The sequence below is a fragment of the Pterocles gutturalis genome, unplaced genomic scaffold (assembly GCF_000699245.1).
Source record: "Pterocles gutturalis isolate BGI_N339 unplaced genomic scaffold, ASM69924v1 scaffold15582, whole genome shotgun sequence".
Classification (NCBI taxonomy): Eukaryota; Metazoa; Chordata; class Aves; order Pterocliformes; family Pteroclidae; genus Pterocles; species Pterocles gutturalis.
Genome location: NW_010110460.1, coordinates 776 through 15,699, shown reverse-complemented (window position 1 = coordinate 15,699; position 14,924 = coordinate 776). Strand labels below are relative to the sequence as shown.

The following is a 14,924-nucleotide window of genomic DNA, read 5'->3' as shown; positions in this document are numbered from 1 at the left end:
TTCACATCAAGGGAATCTCTCCTTTTCTCTCCTATTAGCAACTCCAGCTGAGATGCTGCCAGGCAATAGGTTATTGACAGGTAAGCAAGAGCAAAGAGTAAGAAAATAAAACAATAAAATAAGAAAACCAGGGGAAGATTCTTCTCGGAGGAAGCCAGAGAGATCAACACCTTTCAAGCTGATCTCTGGACTGCTCACAGGCAGTCATGGAAGAACCAAGCAAGGCAAGTCTATTATCAAAAGGCTCAAAATTAACCAAGAGACCCAAAGAAACATGAAGGAACGTACCAGTAGCCCAGCAGACACATCCATTTGCAGGTAATCAAAATTCCATGCCCGTATACCCTCTATGCTTGGAGGATTTCCCTCCCCCAGTAATTCAAAGCAGAGGGTGATGGATATGACAGAAAAGGCTGCTGTCGATTTGATCTGAAGCAATATTGATTTCTTTAAATGCTCTCTTCTGCTATAATCAAGAGTATTAAGTCTAAATAAAAGGAGCTAAACAGAATATAAAATGTACCGATCTGCTACGACTTACCTTGAGTATGGTCTGAAGCATGTTAACAAGAAACCTGATCAGTCTTTGCTTGTTTATCTGATTTTGCTGCCACATGAAGCAGTACTGGCTTCCCTTCAAATTTTAACTCGGGACAGGTCAGAGCCAGCAAAATGTCCTCGAGTGGTTGGGAGATGCTAGGCAAGCCCTCAAAACCTGCCTAGTCATCAAAATGCCCAAATTCAAGATGTTCACACTTCTTTCTGCCAACACGCGCCATTCCGTAAGCAAGTAGAGGACTTGGAGACTCCCGTAGTGTCAATCTTAGCTCATTTCAAAAATATTTGGTGATGCTTTTTTGTAAGCATATGTGGTAGTTCTAACTTATTGAGATTTTCCATATGGTACGTTCCTGTTCTTCTAGCTATAAACAATCAGAAGGGGATCAAAGTACATTTGGAAAGAGAGGAAACAGCAATTCTAGGTTTCTCACAATAAAACAGAAGAAAATATTTCACTGTACCAGGGAAATTACAGGATTTTGAACTAAATGGCACAGATGCCAGTTTTTAGTGGCTTTTCTTTGACGTCGCCTACCTGTTAGTGAGCAGACATTGCTACAGGTCTTGCGCTCCTGAGAATCACCGAAAGAAACTTTTCACGAGTCGGACGTGGAAACCTGGGACTTCATGGGTATGAAGCTCTGGTTTTCTTTAGGATTAAAGCTGCTCCCTATTGCCTTCAAGACGGATCACACCCAACACCATTATTTTTAACAGGACTGTAATAAAAATGGCAAAGTCCATTCACATGTATTTTTACCAAAATATTGTCTGAATGAAAAAAAAAATAAAATAAAACCACACTCTTTGTTCTTATGAGCAGACACTGGCTAGAGCGCACAATCACATACTGATGTGGAACCTGACAACTATTAAAATATAAGTTACAGGATTAAATAAGATTTTATTGTCACATTTAACTGCTTTGTCAGAGATGTACATTTTGCAGGTTTCTGTGCGGAATAAAAAATAAAACCCGGTAGTTGTCACCGTGTCAATTCTGATTTCGACATACGCGCGTCCGTAGCACCTGAACCCCAGGTGCTCGCAGCCAGCCAGCGGTAACACCAGTCCAATGGATTGCAGCACTCAAAAAGACAAAATGCATCAAGTTAAGGCTAAGGAGAATAATGGAAAATAGTTAAAACAGACCACTAGATGTTTAAAGGTGGAAACACTTGAGAGAAAAGTGGCAATTTTAACATCTCTTTTTTTTTTTTCCTCCCCAAAGTAATTTTGCTTAATTTAGTACAGGTGAGGAGAGGCTAATGAACAGACTTTTGCCTACATATACAATACATACTGAAATTTTAGTCTTCTGTAAATCCAATATATTTAAACGTTTAAGTGACTGCTTTGTTCTTCTGGGTGTAAACCAAAGAAGTGGTTATATCAAAGTGATAAAAGCTTAAGATAAGCTCATCTTAAAAATGTGTCTTTTCTCATTTACAGATCAGGGATAAAGTCCAAGAATACAAAGTTCTTAGTGGCACAATTTCACATATTTTGGGCAATGTTAGCATACAGGCAGTATTTAAATAAAAATAAGTGCATCCAAACATGAAATTCTCTAAATATACCACACTTCATTTATCCCAAATGGCCATTTTCTGACAAGAGCCGTAATTCAAATTAAAATAATCATTTCCACATTTCACCCAGAGGAAAAGAGGTAATAAACCCAGGGGACTCTCCAAACAATCTTCTCTACCCTATCCCCTATTTATTACATAAAGTAACCCATCTAGAAGCGTAAATCCAATATTTAGATGCAAATAAAATGCAAAAAGCAGTCTCTGATGTTTGTAATTTGCAGACTCCCAAGTCCAATCGTGATGGAATTTACTACTTCTGTTAGTCATTTACTCCTGGATGTGCACTTCGTATTTATGCTAAAATAACAAACGAGACAATAAATGAGGCTAGTATGGCATAAAGTCATTGTAAACCCAGCGAAACCAGAATAATTATATTTATGACATTCATTTGGATGATTTACCAGTCATCCCATCCCCCCCCACACCCTTTACAGAAAAAAAGGCAACCATCATTTTAAGTGATACACACATTCTGCTAGTAAAAAAAGTTGAAACAAACCCCTTCTCTGTTAAAAGAGCATGCCGCTAGAAGAAGGTAGACTATATCTGTTCCAATCAGGCTTCTCAGAATTATCAAAATTTCTTTGCTTGCAAAGGCCAATTTGGCTTACCATAGAAAGCTATTTTGAAGGCGGCTGATATATTTATTCCCTTTCAAAAAAATTAAAATTCAAGGCATGATAGTGCAAGAGGTAAGTTTTGATTTGAGAACATTATTTGTAGACTAACTGTGCTTAGTTACTACATCCCAATTTATTGTCTTAAAGAAAATACGGCAACAAAAGCTACAAGTTCTCTATAAATTGCATTTTGCCTAAATTTACCAGTACATCCATGAACCTCATCAGTATTAGTACAACATGATTATCCTAATGATTCCATTATAAAACTTGCAAAATGTATCACAAGGTGAATAAACCATCTAGTGCAAGTCTTCTACATTTTGTGTGCACAGTAATCCTGTGTAGTTCCATTTCCTCCAGGTTCAATCCCCAAAATCTCTGTAACAATGATGAAAAAACAGTGTCATGTGGGATTATTTTCTTTTTTCTTTCCCCCTCTATCAAATCTGAGAAGTTTGAGTGTTCCTGGAATCGCCATCAGGATGTGTCGAAGGTCGTGAATCCCTTGTCTGTGAGTATTCACTGTCAGATGACTCCGTAGGTTCAAGCAAATTTTCATAATCACTGTCTTCTGATTCATCAACATTGTCACCCACCGCTCTTTGGGAAGATGGCATGGATGATCCATTACCAGAATATTTCAATCCTGCATTTGTGGAAACATAACTGGAAGAACCTACTGCTTGAGGTCGAGGCATAAAAACATTGCTTTCTAGGAGCCCATGACCAACAGTACTTTCTTGACTGGTTGCATTGAAATCGGAATACGGAGGGGGAGGATCAGAGACATCTGAATCTTCAAGCGTGCAGCCTTCCACAGCAAATCCAGTATAGGACATTCGTGGAACAAACATAGGTTCCAAGTTATCTGGTGGCATTTGCCTGCTTAAAATTGCTTGCTGCATTCCTACAAAAGCAAAGAACATTGGTGTACTCAATGCTTCCTTTGCAATAATGCTTTACATCGCCCAGCTGTAACATTCCACACCCACCCAGCCCTTTGCAGGTCTCTCTTTTTTCTTTCTGGTCGTTATTATCAGATGTTCATCTCTCGTGTTGTTTTCAAACTCCAGCATTAGATCTTTTCCTCTCAGTTTCTACTACTTTGGCAATTCGGATTTTCATGTTGATGACTATGTAAGACACTATCCCTAACCATCACGTCAAATTTTGTGTATTACTACATCCCACTCTTTGAGCTTGACCAAGAATATCTTCCTTAAATTTAGCAGGGCATCCATGAAACTCATCAGTATTAGCACAACTTGATTATCCTCATGATCCCATTTCAAAACAACAACAACAAAAAAAAAACCTAAAAGCAAGCGTGCTACATTTTTATGTGCACAGTCATCCTGTACGGGTCATTTCCTCCAGCTTACGTTCCCTAAAAACACAGCCACGGGAAGTTTCCATAACCTGTTGCTCTTTCCACCTCACCTTCTCTCTGTATTTCTCTGTTCTTTCTCACATCAAAAAGTCGCCACAGTAGGGTGGAAGGGAGCAGGCACAATGAGCCCGTGTCTTACTCAGTCCTGAAAGTGTGACTCAATTTTGATCAGACAGTACCAGCTTCTACTGTTGATACTGCAACTGAAAATCACATCTCTCTGCTTTCTCTTACAATGCTCCTTGTGCTGGGGGACAATGTCAGGAACACCAGTAAAGACATTACCTTTACCCATGACCATGTTTCATAATGACTAGAGGATTAAATGAAGCGAAGAACTGGTTAAAGAACAATTACAGTGGCTAACGGTCACACTGGAAAGATGCATCAAGATGAAGCTCCCACAGCTCTGCACTGGAACTGGGAATATACTCGCTTAACAACCTAGATGATGGAATTTAACCAGCACATGCTTATTAAAATTACAGATGATACTGTGGTAGTAATAGTATAACAGAGTATCAGAACAGGATTTCAAAGTGATCTTAACAAATTTGGAAAGTAATTTAAGGAAGACACACACAGGAATAATGAACTGGACAAACAGCAAAACGGGGAACAGTTCCATCTTTCTGCAAAAAGGAAACAGGTTTACCGTTGATCTATGTAAACTATATCAATGAGCATGCACTAAGTATGCTCAGCTGTTGAGAAATATGTATTATTTCAGTATGTGCTGTCATGGTTAAGACTACAACTGGAATACTACGTCTGATTTTGAACAGCACAGTTGGAGAAATAGAGAAAAACTGGAAAAACTCCATAAAAGAAAAGGACTCATTAAAGGTCTTGATATCAGGAGCAAAGAGGAAAGATGGAAATAATTGGGGTAATTAGAGAAGACTGAGGAAATAGTTTAAGCCTTCAAATGTACATAAGAGGCTGCTGGGGAAAGGTAAGCAGAAGGCAGCTTAAATTGGAGCAGGATACATTAGACATGAGGAAAAACTTCCCTGCAGGAAGGTTTATTAAGTGCTGGGAGAGACTTAAGTTTTTTACTGGTTTCTAACTGGTGATTGGCCTCCAAACATCCATCAGAATTGACACCAGTATATGCAAAGCTGCCCTGCAGTTAGATGGCAGACAAAACGGTATCAGCTCTACACCACACCTCTGGAAAGCGCAAAAATCAAGGCTGAAGAGTTCCTTTAATCAAGTCAATGAGAAATCTCTCCAGTAATAAGAGCGTATTCCCTCAAGTGGCTACATAACAGCTCTCCACTTTTGGTCCACAATACGAGCACTGCGGTGCGAGATTTCCTGGCATCTGGGAAGCACACAGCGCTCACTATACCCTACTCCATGTACAAAATCATTTCAATGATCTGGCCAGTAAAGCCTCAACTGACTTTTATTCTCTGGCGTTGAAGTCATAACCCGTTAACCAAAAACTTGTAAGAATAACAAGCTTTCACACAACACTGCCCCAGGAATTTGAATCAAATGCTTTCTTTTCCTCCAGCTCAAAGAATGATTAACTGGAACACTGAACTCACTAAAACCAAGGAAATTCTCCCAATATTGAGAAAGTGAGAAAACAGAAGGTCAGCTGCAGTATTTAGCTACTCACATCCGGAAATATTGCAGAGATACAAGCTGCATGTTTTCTTGTTTCAACCCTCTCACATGATTATCTGCTCTGGCATGAATTTTCAGTCCAGTATTTGCATCTCTGGTAGTATCTAGAGGCTAGGACCGACTGCTCTCCCTCCTCCTCACCCCCTCTTCTTTCCGTACGGGCTGTGATCAGCTCCAGTCACACTAAACACCCGTCTCTACTTCTGGCTAGCTTGCGTAGTCTCAGCTCCCTGGCTGTTTCATCCACAGCCACGCAGGAAACAGCTGTGACTCACGCCACTTCCATCTTTCAAATGGTTTCCAGCTGGTGCTGCTGCTCTTTACCTTATCTTTGAGGTTCAGAGAAGGAAGAACCTCAGAAGTGGGCTGACAGATCAAACTTTGCTCTAAAATGCTCATGTGATAAATCAAAGAATCACCTGATTCTGCTTACCCCAAGGTGAATTCCCCCCAGCACGCTGCAAGAAGGACAATATTTCAGTGGCTTCATGGAATGAAAACTGATACAGACTGAAATTTGTATCAGTGATGATATGGTACTTGAAATACATAGGCAAATTCCAACAATATTGTGCATTTAAATAGTTTCTTCCACTTTCTAGGGTACTCCTGAACATAGGAATGACTTCAAAACAGACTTTTGGGAAGACTTAGTTTAACACTGAAAAGTGATACTTCAGTGCTCATCATGTTCACCACTAAGTTTGCAAATAACACAAAAAATACTGACTAAATTAGGATTCAGTAACTATGAAGTGGAAGAGGAGGATGAAAATGTAGATGCTCTCCCCTAAATCAGTGGTAAAAAACCCGATACATCCACTAAAAGCTACAAGGTCAAAAAACATCTAGACAACACTTCAGATGATTTACATCAATACTCATCACTTAAGCACTCACTTCCCTTCATCCAGTTTGTCTGGTGTCCAGTAATGTAACTGAACTTTAACTTAATTGGTGCTGAGCTTGTACTTGGGGATAGGGTTGGGGAGTGGGGAAGGTAATAAAGATTTTCAAAAACCATTGATAGTTACTGGCTTGTAAACACAGTCCCTTGTTTCTATGTAATACTTCCAAAAGGAATCTCTCCAGAGCTTAGATGTGCTTTTTCCATTCCTGGTTTTGCTCCACTTCTCCTTTCCTACAACCTGTCTTTTCCTGTGTTATTTCCAGAACTGACTTTCTTGCTCTTTCTCTACAGCTTTGGCTCTCTCCTATGCTTTAAATTTGCTAAGATTGGATGACTCCTACAAAAATATCTCACAACTGAGGTATCATTCAACATAAATCCATCATATATCCTTCCCAAGGCAATTTTTTTTTTCTTTTGCTATAAGCTATCAGGAATACAACTCAAAATCATTCCACAAAACATTCTGTCCTTACAGGATCTGTTTCTAAAACAAAAAAAATTAAAAGGCAACTTACTTAGTTCTTGTTCTTTTTCATTTTTCTTTTGTGCGATTTGCCTTTTTAACTTGTTTACGTCAGCTTGAAAAGATTCAACAACACGTTCACTTTTTTCTACATCTATACATACTGCCTAGGAGAAAAACAGAAGATATGCTAAAATTTTGCAAAAATACAAGAAAGACTTCCACGACAACATCAATAAAGCTACTCCCAGACAAGAAGCCATTAAAAGCACAAAACTAAGAGCAGGAGTTTACTTTATCAGAGCATAATATTCAACCTGAAGATTGTTTTCTTTACTGGCTGTTGTCAATTCCTAACTGCTGCACGATAGGAAAAGTATTTCCAAAGAACTCATCGTTGTAGGAAGATTTGTAATATGATCCAAAGTTAGTTCTTCCTACTTGGTGGAAGAGACTTGACTTTTTTTTTTTTAATTTTAAATACACTATTGTTAGCACAATAATGATACTACAGCAGCATGATTTTAAAACGTAGCATAAAGGTCCATACTTTTGTACTAGACCAAATCTGAACTGGGGTATGAAACAGTTGATTCAAGAGACAACTGTGCAAAGGTAATTTCCCGACACCTCTATTAAATAAACAAGACCCACGGATTTTTCAACAAGATTTCCCTATAGTGGCCAGGAAATGAAGGTGAATTTTTCATTGAAGGATCTAAATTTAAAAACAGTTCTGGATAATACTGATTTCTTTTTTAATCAAAACACGTTATACTGGACATTGTTTACTTCTTCAGAAATTAAGTCTTGGTCATTATCATTAAACACCATCAGTTTTGCAGAGTACACAACTTTAAAAGCACTGATGAGTCTTAAAGAGTAAGTCACTAGCCATGTACTGTTTCTCCTCCAGAAGGTTACTATTACTGATCTTACCTAGAGAGCTAAAAAACATCAACAATTAGATACAGAACTGAAAGCATGGTAAGAAGTTGATGAAGTTTAAACCCTCCCAACTAATAGATGAATAATGCAAATCCATGTCTGAGCTGCTTTACCAGAAAATTTATCTCCAGTCCTGTAGCATCCTCTGTGAAACACTCACTTCAAAGTTCCTCAAGTTAGCTAACACCTAAGGTACTTTCAAGCTCTTTAAACAATGTACAGACATATTTTCATGTCTCCTGAAACCAGTGTGAAAGCTGTCTGTCTTGGGAGCTACCCACCTCACAAGGCAGGTTAGAAAGTAGGAACTTCCACCAAGAAATAGTCACTTTCCTGTGCAAGCAGGGGCAGAGGGTGGCTGGAGCGATTACTGCTTTTTCCTCTGCTGTATGTGCCAACCAGCAAAGCTGAACCAGGCACGCAAACCCCTCCAAGGCAGATGTAAGGGGAAAGCCTGGAAATAAGCTGTGACTAGAGCACATGTACGTGCTCCCGAGGAAGCACAGCCACGCTGCTCGTCATACAGGACAAGCTGTGAACCGACAAGCTTCCATTTAGTAGATGTGACACACAAGGCACTTTCAGATGCTTTGTCACATTCGGAGCAGAATTCACTCATGCTCGACAAAAAACATTCACAAGTTTTAACTAACAGATGGAGCTCTTTGCTGCATGCTACATACCAAGAGCCAGGATCATTTTTCAACTCACACGGGCACGCCTTTAAACCTGTGAAATCCCTACAGCCTTCAGCAAGGCTCTTCTTCAATGCACACTCTTAAAAATAGCTAACGTCTCTCAGAAACCACTAAGCACAAAATCACTCTTATTTGCAAAAGAAAAAGAACTGATGATGTTTGTATCAACCATTTTTACAGCAGCCACTGCAAATGAACAAATTAAATAGAAACTGACACATTTCATTATTAAAGTCACTTTCCTACAGTTCGAAACTCCTCCACTCCTGGTTTAACTAAAGGACAAACAAAAGATGCCACATACACACTGACCAGTATTAAATAAAGGAAGTTACCTGTACTTTTTCCTGAAGTGCATTATAAACCTGATATATAGCCCTGATGTCCTTCATTACTCCATCTTTGTCAAAAAAATCAGTACTAAAAAAAAAATAGAAATAATTAGTTAGAAAAGACAACACAAGTTTCTAGCTCACGCTGTCCCTGAGTTGCTGTTAGGCAGTTAATCACTGTATTTCTAAAATGTATTTTATTTTATTTTATATTGCTAAAGATGTACCATACTCTCAAAAAGCAACATTTGGACAGCAGCCTATTCAATACCAAAATTCATTCTGGAACAAAAAATTCCCATTTGAATGAGACTAAACTTGTGCAGAATTTTTTAAGCCTGTATAATTTCATTGTTGTCAGAAGAGCTACTTTGCATTTACAGCACTTAATTAAAAGGACTTAAAAAACCAACAAGACTTCAACACTTCCAAATCAGAGTACAAGTTTTAAAGCAAGCTTTTGCGGAAAATTTATTGGAAAAGAAAAAATAAATCAAGTAAGAAACCTCCAGCCAGAAGGCCCACAGTACCGACTGACCATACCAACACTGCTCTTCTGCTTAGTGCACCAAGTTCCCTTTGTTTTTCTGAAAGATTCGATTCTAAGCAGAAAAAGTGCACCAGAAACCAACCCTTCTCCTCCAGAACTAGGTTTTTCCTGCTTGAAATGCATATTTGTACTTTTCTTTGGAAGGTAAAGAACATAAAGCTTGATGACTGTACTTCATTTGCAAAGGAAAAATCCTTACCCATGTTCTTTAATAACTTTGGCATAATTCTGAGAAGTATTTGGCACTGAAGAAACTTTGTATTCCTGTTGACTAGTGTTGCCTAGATTAGGAATAGTAAGCGACACCCTTTGATTATACCTGTAGAGAAAGTTTAGATAGAGTTCTTAATTCATATTCAAAAGATTATTTACAATAACCTTGATATTATCCCACCTCTCTGATGATCACAACTTGCCTAATTTTTAAGCTGCTGCGCTAGGTTTATTATAAAGCTGCTAAATCCTAGAAGTTGTGTTCAAAATAAATGCCTGATCAAAAACTCCCTTGAGACGGACCTGCCCCTGTACCTCCCAGAACCTGTTAACTGTGCGTTCAAACTACCAGAGATACAAGAAGGTTGAAGCTACATTCAGGTTGATTGTAAGAAACATGCTACTGACGTCTGATTTCTCTTAAAATTTTCTTGTTGTTGTCTGATTTGAAGACTGAAAAGAACTTTTGCTCACCCCAGAACTTGAATTTAGAAATTACTTGGACAGAAAAAAAGCTCTCATCACTAACAACTGTACACCAAGACATCATTTGACAAACACAAAGCCTTCTTGATGTGTAATTGTACAAACTTCAAACGAGTTTACAGTATAAAGAATAGCAATAACAGGCTGGAACAAAAAACGAGGATTGGTTTGTATATGTAGATGGTTTACCTTCGGTTTGGTCTAAAAAGCACATATTCTAAAGCATGTGTTGAGTTATTTGCAGTGGAAATGAAGCTGAAGAGAAGGAAGACAAGATCAGGCACTCCGAGAATGTGTGTCAGCTGTTTATGGATGATGTGCTCTCTGTATGACATTTGCTGCTGAGTGTTTCTCCTAAATCTGTACCATCCAATAACGTTCTGTAATCAAAGTACATCAGAAAAAAAACCCAAAATGTTAACTGAGAGCTACATATTTACCTTCTGATAATAAAATAACATTGTGGTATCATATGAATTAGCAAACAGCCTTATTAAAACAAAATTGGACTGAATTACTAGAGGTTTGCACCTATTAAATAACCCAAAAACCAGTGACATCCTGTTACAACCCAACTATTAATTGCTCAACCTTACTGTGCTACAAACACCTGGGCAGTGGCATTCGAGATCTCACTTCCAATATACTTCAACTGTTTAATTTGAGCAACAAACCTCGGAGCATCTTCCAATTATTAGACTTGAGCTGTTTTCAAAACACAGCAGATGTGAGTTTTCTTTTTGCCTAAATATTTCAACTGCCTATTCACTTGTATTGATTTGTAAAACATTTCCAGTGCTTCACAAACATATTTGCAAATTCATGTCTGTTCAGGAGACATATGGAACTAATCTGCTGTGTACAGCGATAAAATTATCGTGTATTTAACTGTGAAAGATTTGTGTGCACGTCAGATAAGATCCATTCTAATTCAATGATTATTTTAAATGCAACATGCATTAAGCTCCTTTAAACTCATGTAAACTAATATTTAATTTAAGAGATTAATGATAAAGGACACAGCATTAATAATTTGGTGTAGGAAGAGTCCCAGGAATAGTGATGGATTAAAACTGCATGTACATATTCAGTGGAATAGAGCAGATTCTACATATGAAACAATATGACTCCTGCAGTAAATAAAAAAAAAAATTGGAAGAGCTGTTTTTAACTTTTTATGGCAAATTTCTACAATTACTTAGGCTGAATGTAGAAGAACATGCTTATTTGCTAAAAAAAAAAAGAGAATACAAGACTGTCTTGGTTCCCAGACAGCAGCATCTCTTTTTTGTGATTACGACAATGTCATTAAATCTGTAGTGCTTGAATCACACGACACTTGCAAGTTTTAATTTCTCCAGTTTTGCCTGCTTTCTTGACACAGATCCTGCTAGAGTCTCCCTGCAAGGCAGCTCCCAACAAAATAAAATTCAACTGAAAATTAGTGGGAGACAAGCATTTTTAAATGATGGCATTTCCCTTCTCTCCTGAAGGGGAACTCAATATGTTCTGTAGTGTTCTGGAGTTACAGGGCTACAGAATTCAGGATCTGAGACTGGAAACTCACTCCATCAGCAGCATAAAGACAGGCATGTCTGTAGATATAAATATACACACATAGTACATACGTACTAAGCATAAATACATTAGTACAGACAGAGGAGTTTATTCTGAGAACATTTTCTGGAAGAAGCAGCCAGGAAAAAAAGCATTAAGATGATCAGTGTTGCAGAAGTTGCACAGATTCAGGACTTGAGGACTTAAGCCTTGTCTGTAAGCCAAAGGCCACAGTTAAGGTGGGTAAGGTGAACAGAAAGTCAAAACTGCAAATTCATTAGCAACTGAGCAACTGTCATCACCCATTTTGCATGCTGCTGGTCAGTTCACACAGCAGGTGTTGTTACTCAGACCTGAGCAGTGAAAGTTACACTTGAGTCACCTGCAGAGGACAGAAATCCCAAAAGCCCAACAGGTGGATTCAATTCACTATATGAGGAGCCACACCCTCAGCTCTGCTCATCAATGTGTCCTTCTGAAGCAATTATTTGATAATTAGAGACAGTGCACTACCAGTATGGAATGAGATGAATCATCTACTTCTTAAGTTGCCCCCAATTTCACCTAAGTACCACAAATCCACCAACTTCCATCAAGTATAAGTCTTGGGTCAAAACAAACCATCAGATTTGTGAACGAAAAGATTTCTTCTGGTTAACTACTATTTTTTGTTTGTTTGTTTTCCAAAATCACTCGAATTATAGGCTCTAATGACTAGAACAGGAGGAAAAGATAGAAAAAAAAACCCCAAACTTACTTTTCTTCGGTCTTTAAGAATCCTGTCCAAACTCTCCTCATTAACCTTGCCTGCATAGTCATAAAAGCTTGAACCAAAAAAGGAAAAGAGAAAGGTAGGTACAGTTTACACACACACATTATGCATAAATAATTTATACTTTGAGTATTCTTCGAATAGATGGCATTCTATACATCACAAAGCAACGTCTACAGTATTCATTCATTTGAAAATAGATCCCTTCTTGACTTACCTGCCAAGTCCTCAGTCTCTTTCAAGAGCTGACACCACAAACACCTAAAGCAGTGCAGGAAAACACTCTGGTTTAGAGGTCTATGATGTCAACTCTTGTGTGCAGGATGAAAAAAAACACAACAGAAAATCCTGAGCTCAGTACTCGGCTGGTAAATAAGGGTGGAAATAAAATTTGGTTTAAGATGCGAGTTATTTTGGACAGCAGGACTAACACTAATTACTAATTAGAGATACTACAGAATATTTGCATAATCTTTTCAACTCATGCTCATAAGATTTATACATTCTTCTAAGTAGCGACTATCCAATTCCTTCTCTTTCGATGCTTTATAAGAGCAATTTTCTTATGAGATGAGCAACTAGTACGTAACAAAATGCCTTCATTTGAAAACAGCACAGAGAAATCAGTCCTTTTAAAATCCTTGCTTCTTAATCAGTTTGGGAAAAGCACTGGAACCAAGCCTGTTATCCTCAACACCAGCAGCACCAGCTTATAATACAGAGTGGATGAGCAATAGGCTAAAGTGTAAGGTAAAATGCCCCAAAAATCAGCATCTGCTACAACAGAACAGAGAAACCAACCCCACGCTCTGGTACTGACAAAGGCTGTAGGAGCTGTGAGTTTGCCCTGTGCTCTGAAGTAAATAAATTCCTTTTTCTTGTGCAGAAAGCATGCAGTGGAACGCAGACTTCTTCCCCTTCCTCCATCAGCTCAGTTACTAACAAGCAGCTTCTTGACGGTGGAGCAGCAGTAAACGTGATCGGTTTGGATATGCGCTGCACAAAGCATCGCTAAGAATCAGAGAGAGTCTACTAGACAGTGGGATATTATCTTGCTGTGTAGTCTCTAGCATTTAAATCACTGGGTTAAGAGTACCCTCTCTGTAATTATCTGATAGCAAATGACAGACTGCAGCTTTTCTCTCTAATGGAGCTCCTGCCAATCATAACATCTGAGGTACTGTGTCTTCTTAATTGGCTGGAAATCTCTAAATAAAGACAAGAGGAGATTAATTGGGAATTCCTTCTAAAAAAAGAATTTCTAGACAGCAATTTAGAAGCCATCCCTGTATAACAAGCGAAGACTATAGAGAAAAGCTACATAGAAATAGAAGGAAGCTGCTAAATAGAATATATTAGACCTACATTTAATTTAAATTCTGGAGTACAGGAAATCAGAAGGCAAAAATAACAAGCAAGCTGAAAGCCTCAGAGTAATGAGTTGATGCAAGTCAGTACAACTAATTACAGAACAACTTGTTAACCCAGCAAGTCCCTAAGGTTAGGGCACACAAGGTGTTCTGTGACCCACCAGGTCCAAGCAGAGCTCACCTAAGACTACAACAATTTAAACTGCTTTTGACATTCATCCTTATTGTCAAGAGTGATATGACTTGATCTGACTGCTGTCCTACCTCCACTAGCTACATGAGGCAGAAATTCAAAGAGACAGAGAAATAAGCCTGTACCAGCCACCTCAGCATGCTTGGTAACCTAATATTTTATATCAAGGTAAGTGCTACTAAAAATTTAAACTCACACTTCGTTGTCATGGCTGGTGCCATTTACACATCATCAGAGAAGCAAACAATGCAAACACCGGTAGGTACATTTGAAATGTGAATATATTTCGGTGAGCTACCTAGTTTTATATTCTACAGTCAACACAGGGAGACAACAGAAAATGCTTACCTAAAGAGTTTTGAACATGGCTCATGGTTATGGATTTCTGCAACAACAAACAAACAAACATAAAAAAGACGTATGTCCAACTGCTCAAGGTAAAGAGAAATTACAATGGCATATCTTGCATTAATTTTCCACATCACACTCCTCTGATAAAAAAGACGTATGTCCAACTGCTCAAGATAAAGAGAAATTACAGTGGCATACCTTGCATGAACTTTCCACATCACAGCTACTGAGCAAATAAACATTTGTATCAGACTGCACACTCCCCTCA

The 14,924-nt window shown here is 38.3% G+C and overlaps 1 protein-coding gene across 1 annotated transcript; it reads right to left on the bottom strand.

Moving 5' to 3' along the window:
- Positions 1 to 1,445: 1,445 nt before the first annotated feature.
- FAM175B (family with sequence similarity 175, member B) lies at positions 1,446 to 14,685 on the bottom strand. Its single transcript, XM_010073386.1, has 7 exons — positions 14,654 to 14,685; positions 12,728 to 12,794; positions 10,603 to 10,793; positions 9,914 to 10,033; positions 9,168 to 9,252; positions 7,239 to 7,353; positions 1,446 to 3,689 (listed from the first exon to the last, which is right to left on the bottom strand). The coding sequence occupies exons 3-7, from the start codon at positions 10,746 to 10,748 to the stop codon at positions 3,223 to 3,225; spliced, it is 933 nt and encodes a 310-aa protein (XP_010071688.1). The 5' UTR covers positions 10,749 to 10,793; positions 12,728 to 12,794; positions 14,654 to 14,685; the 3' UTR covers positions 1,446 to 3,222.
- Positions 14,686 to 14,924: the final 239 nt, after the last annotated feature.

Bases quoted from the DNA above. Each gene is read 5' to 3' on its own strand.
- FAM175B (XM_010073386.1), bottom strand. From the start codon at position 10,748: ATGTCATACAGAGAGCACATCATCCATAAACAGCTGACACACATTCTC. The intron at 9,253-9,913 runs GTAAGGATTTTT...TTTTTTTTTTAG, and splicing joins AAAGTTATTAAAGAACATGG to TACTGATTTTTTTGACAAAG. The intron at 7,354-9,167 runs GTAACTTCCTTT...TTTTTCTCCTAG, and splicing joins CACTTCAGGAAAAAGTACAG to GCAGTATGTATAGATGTAGA.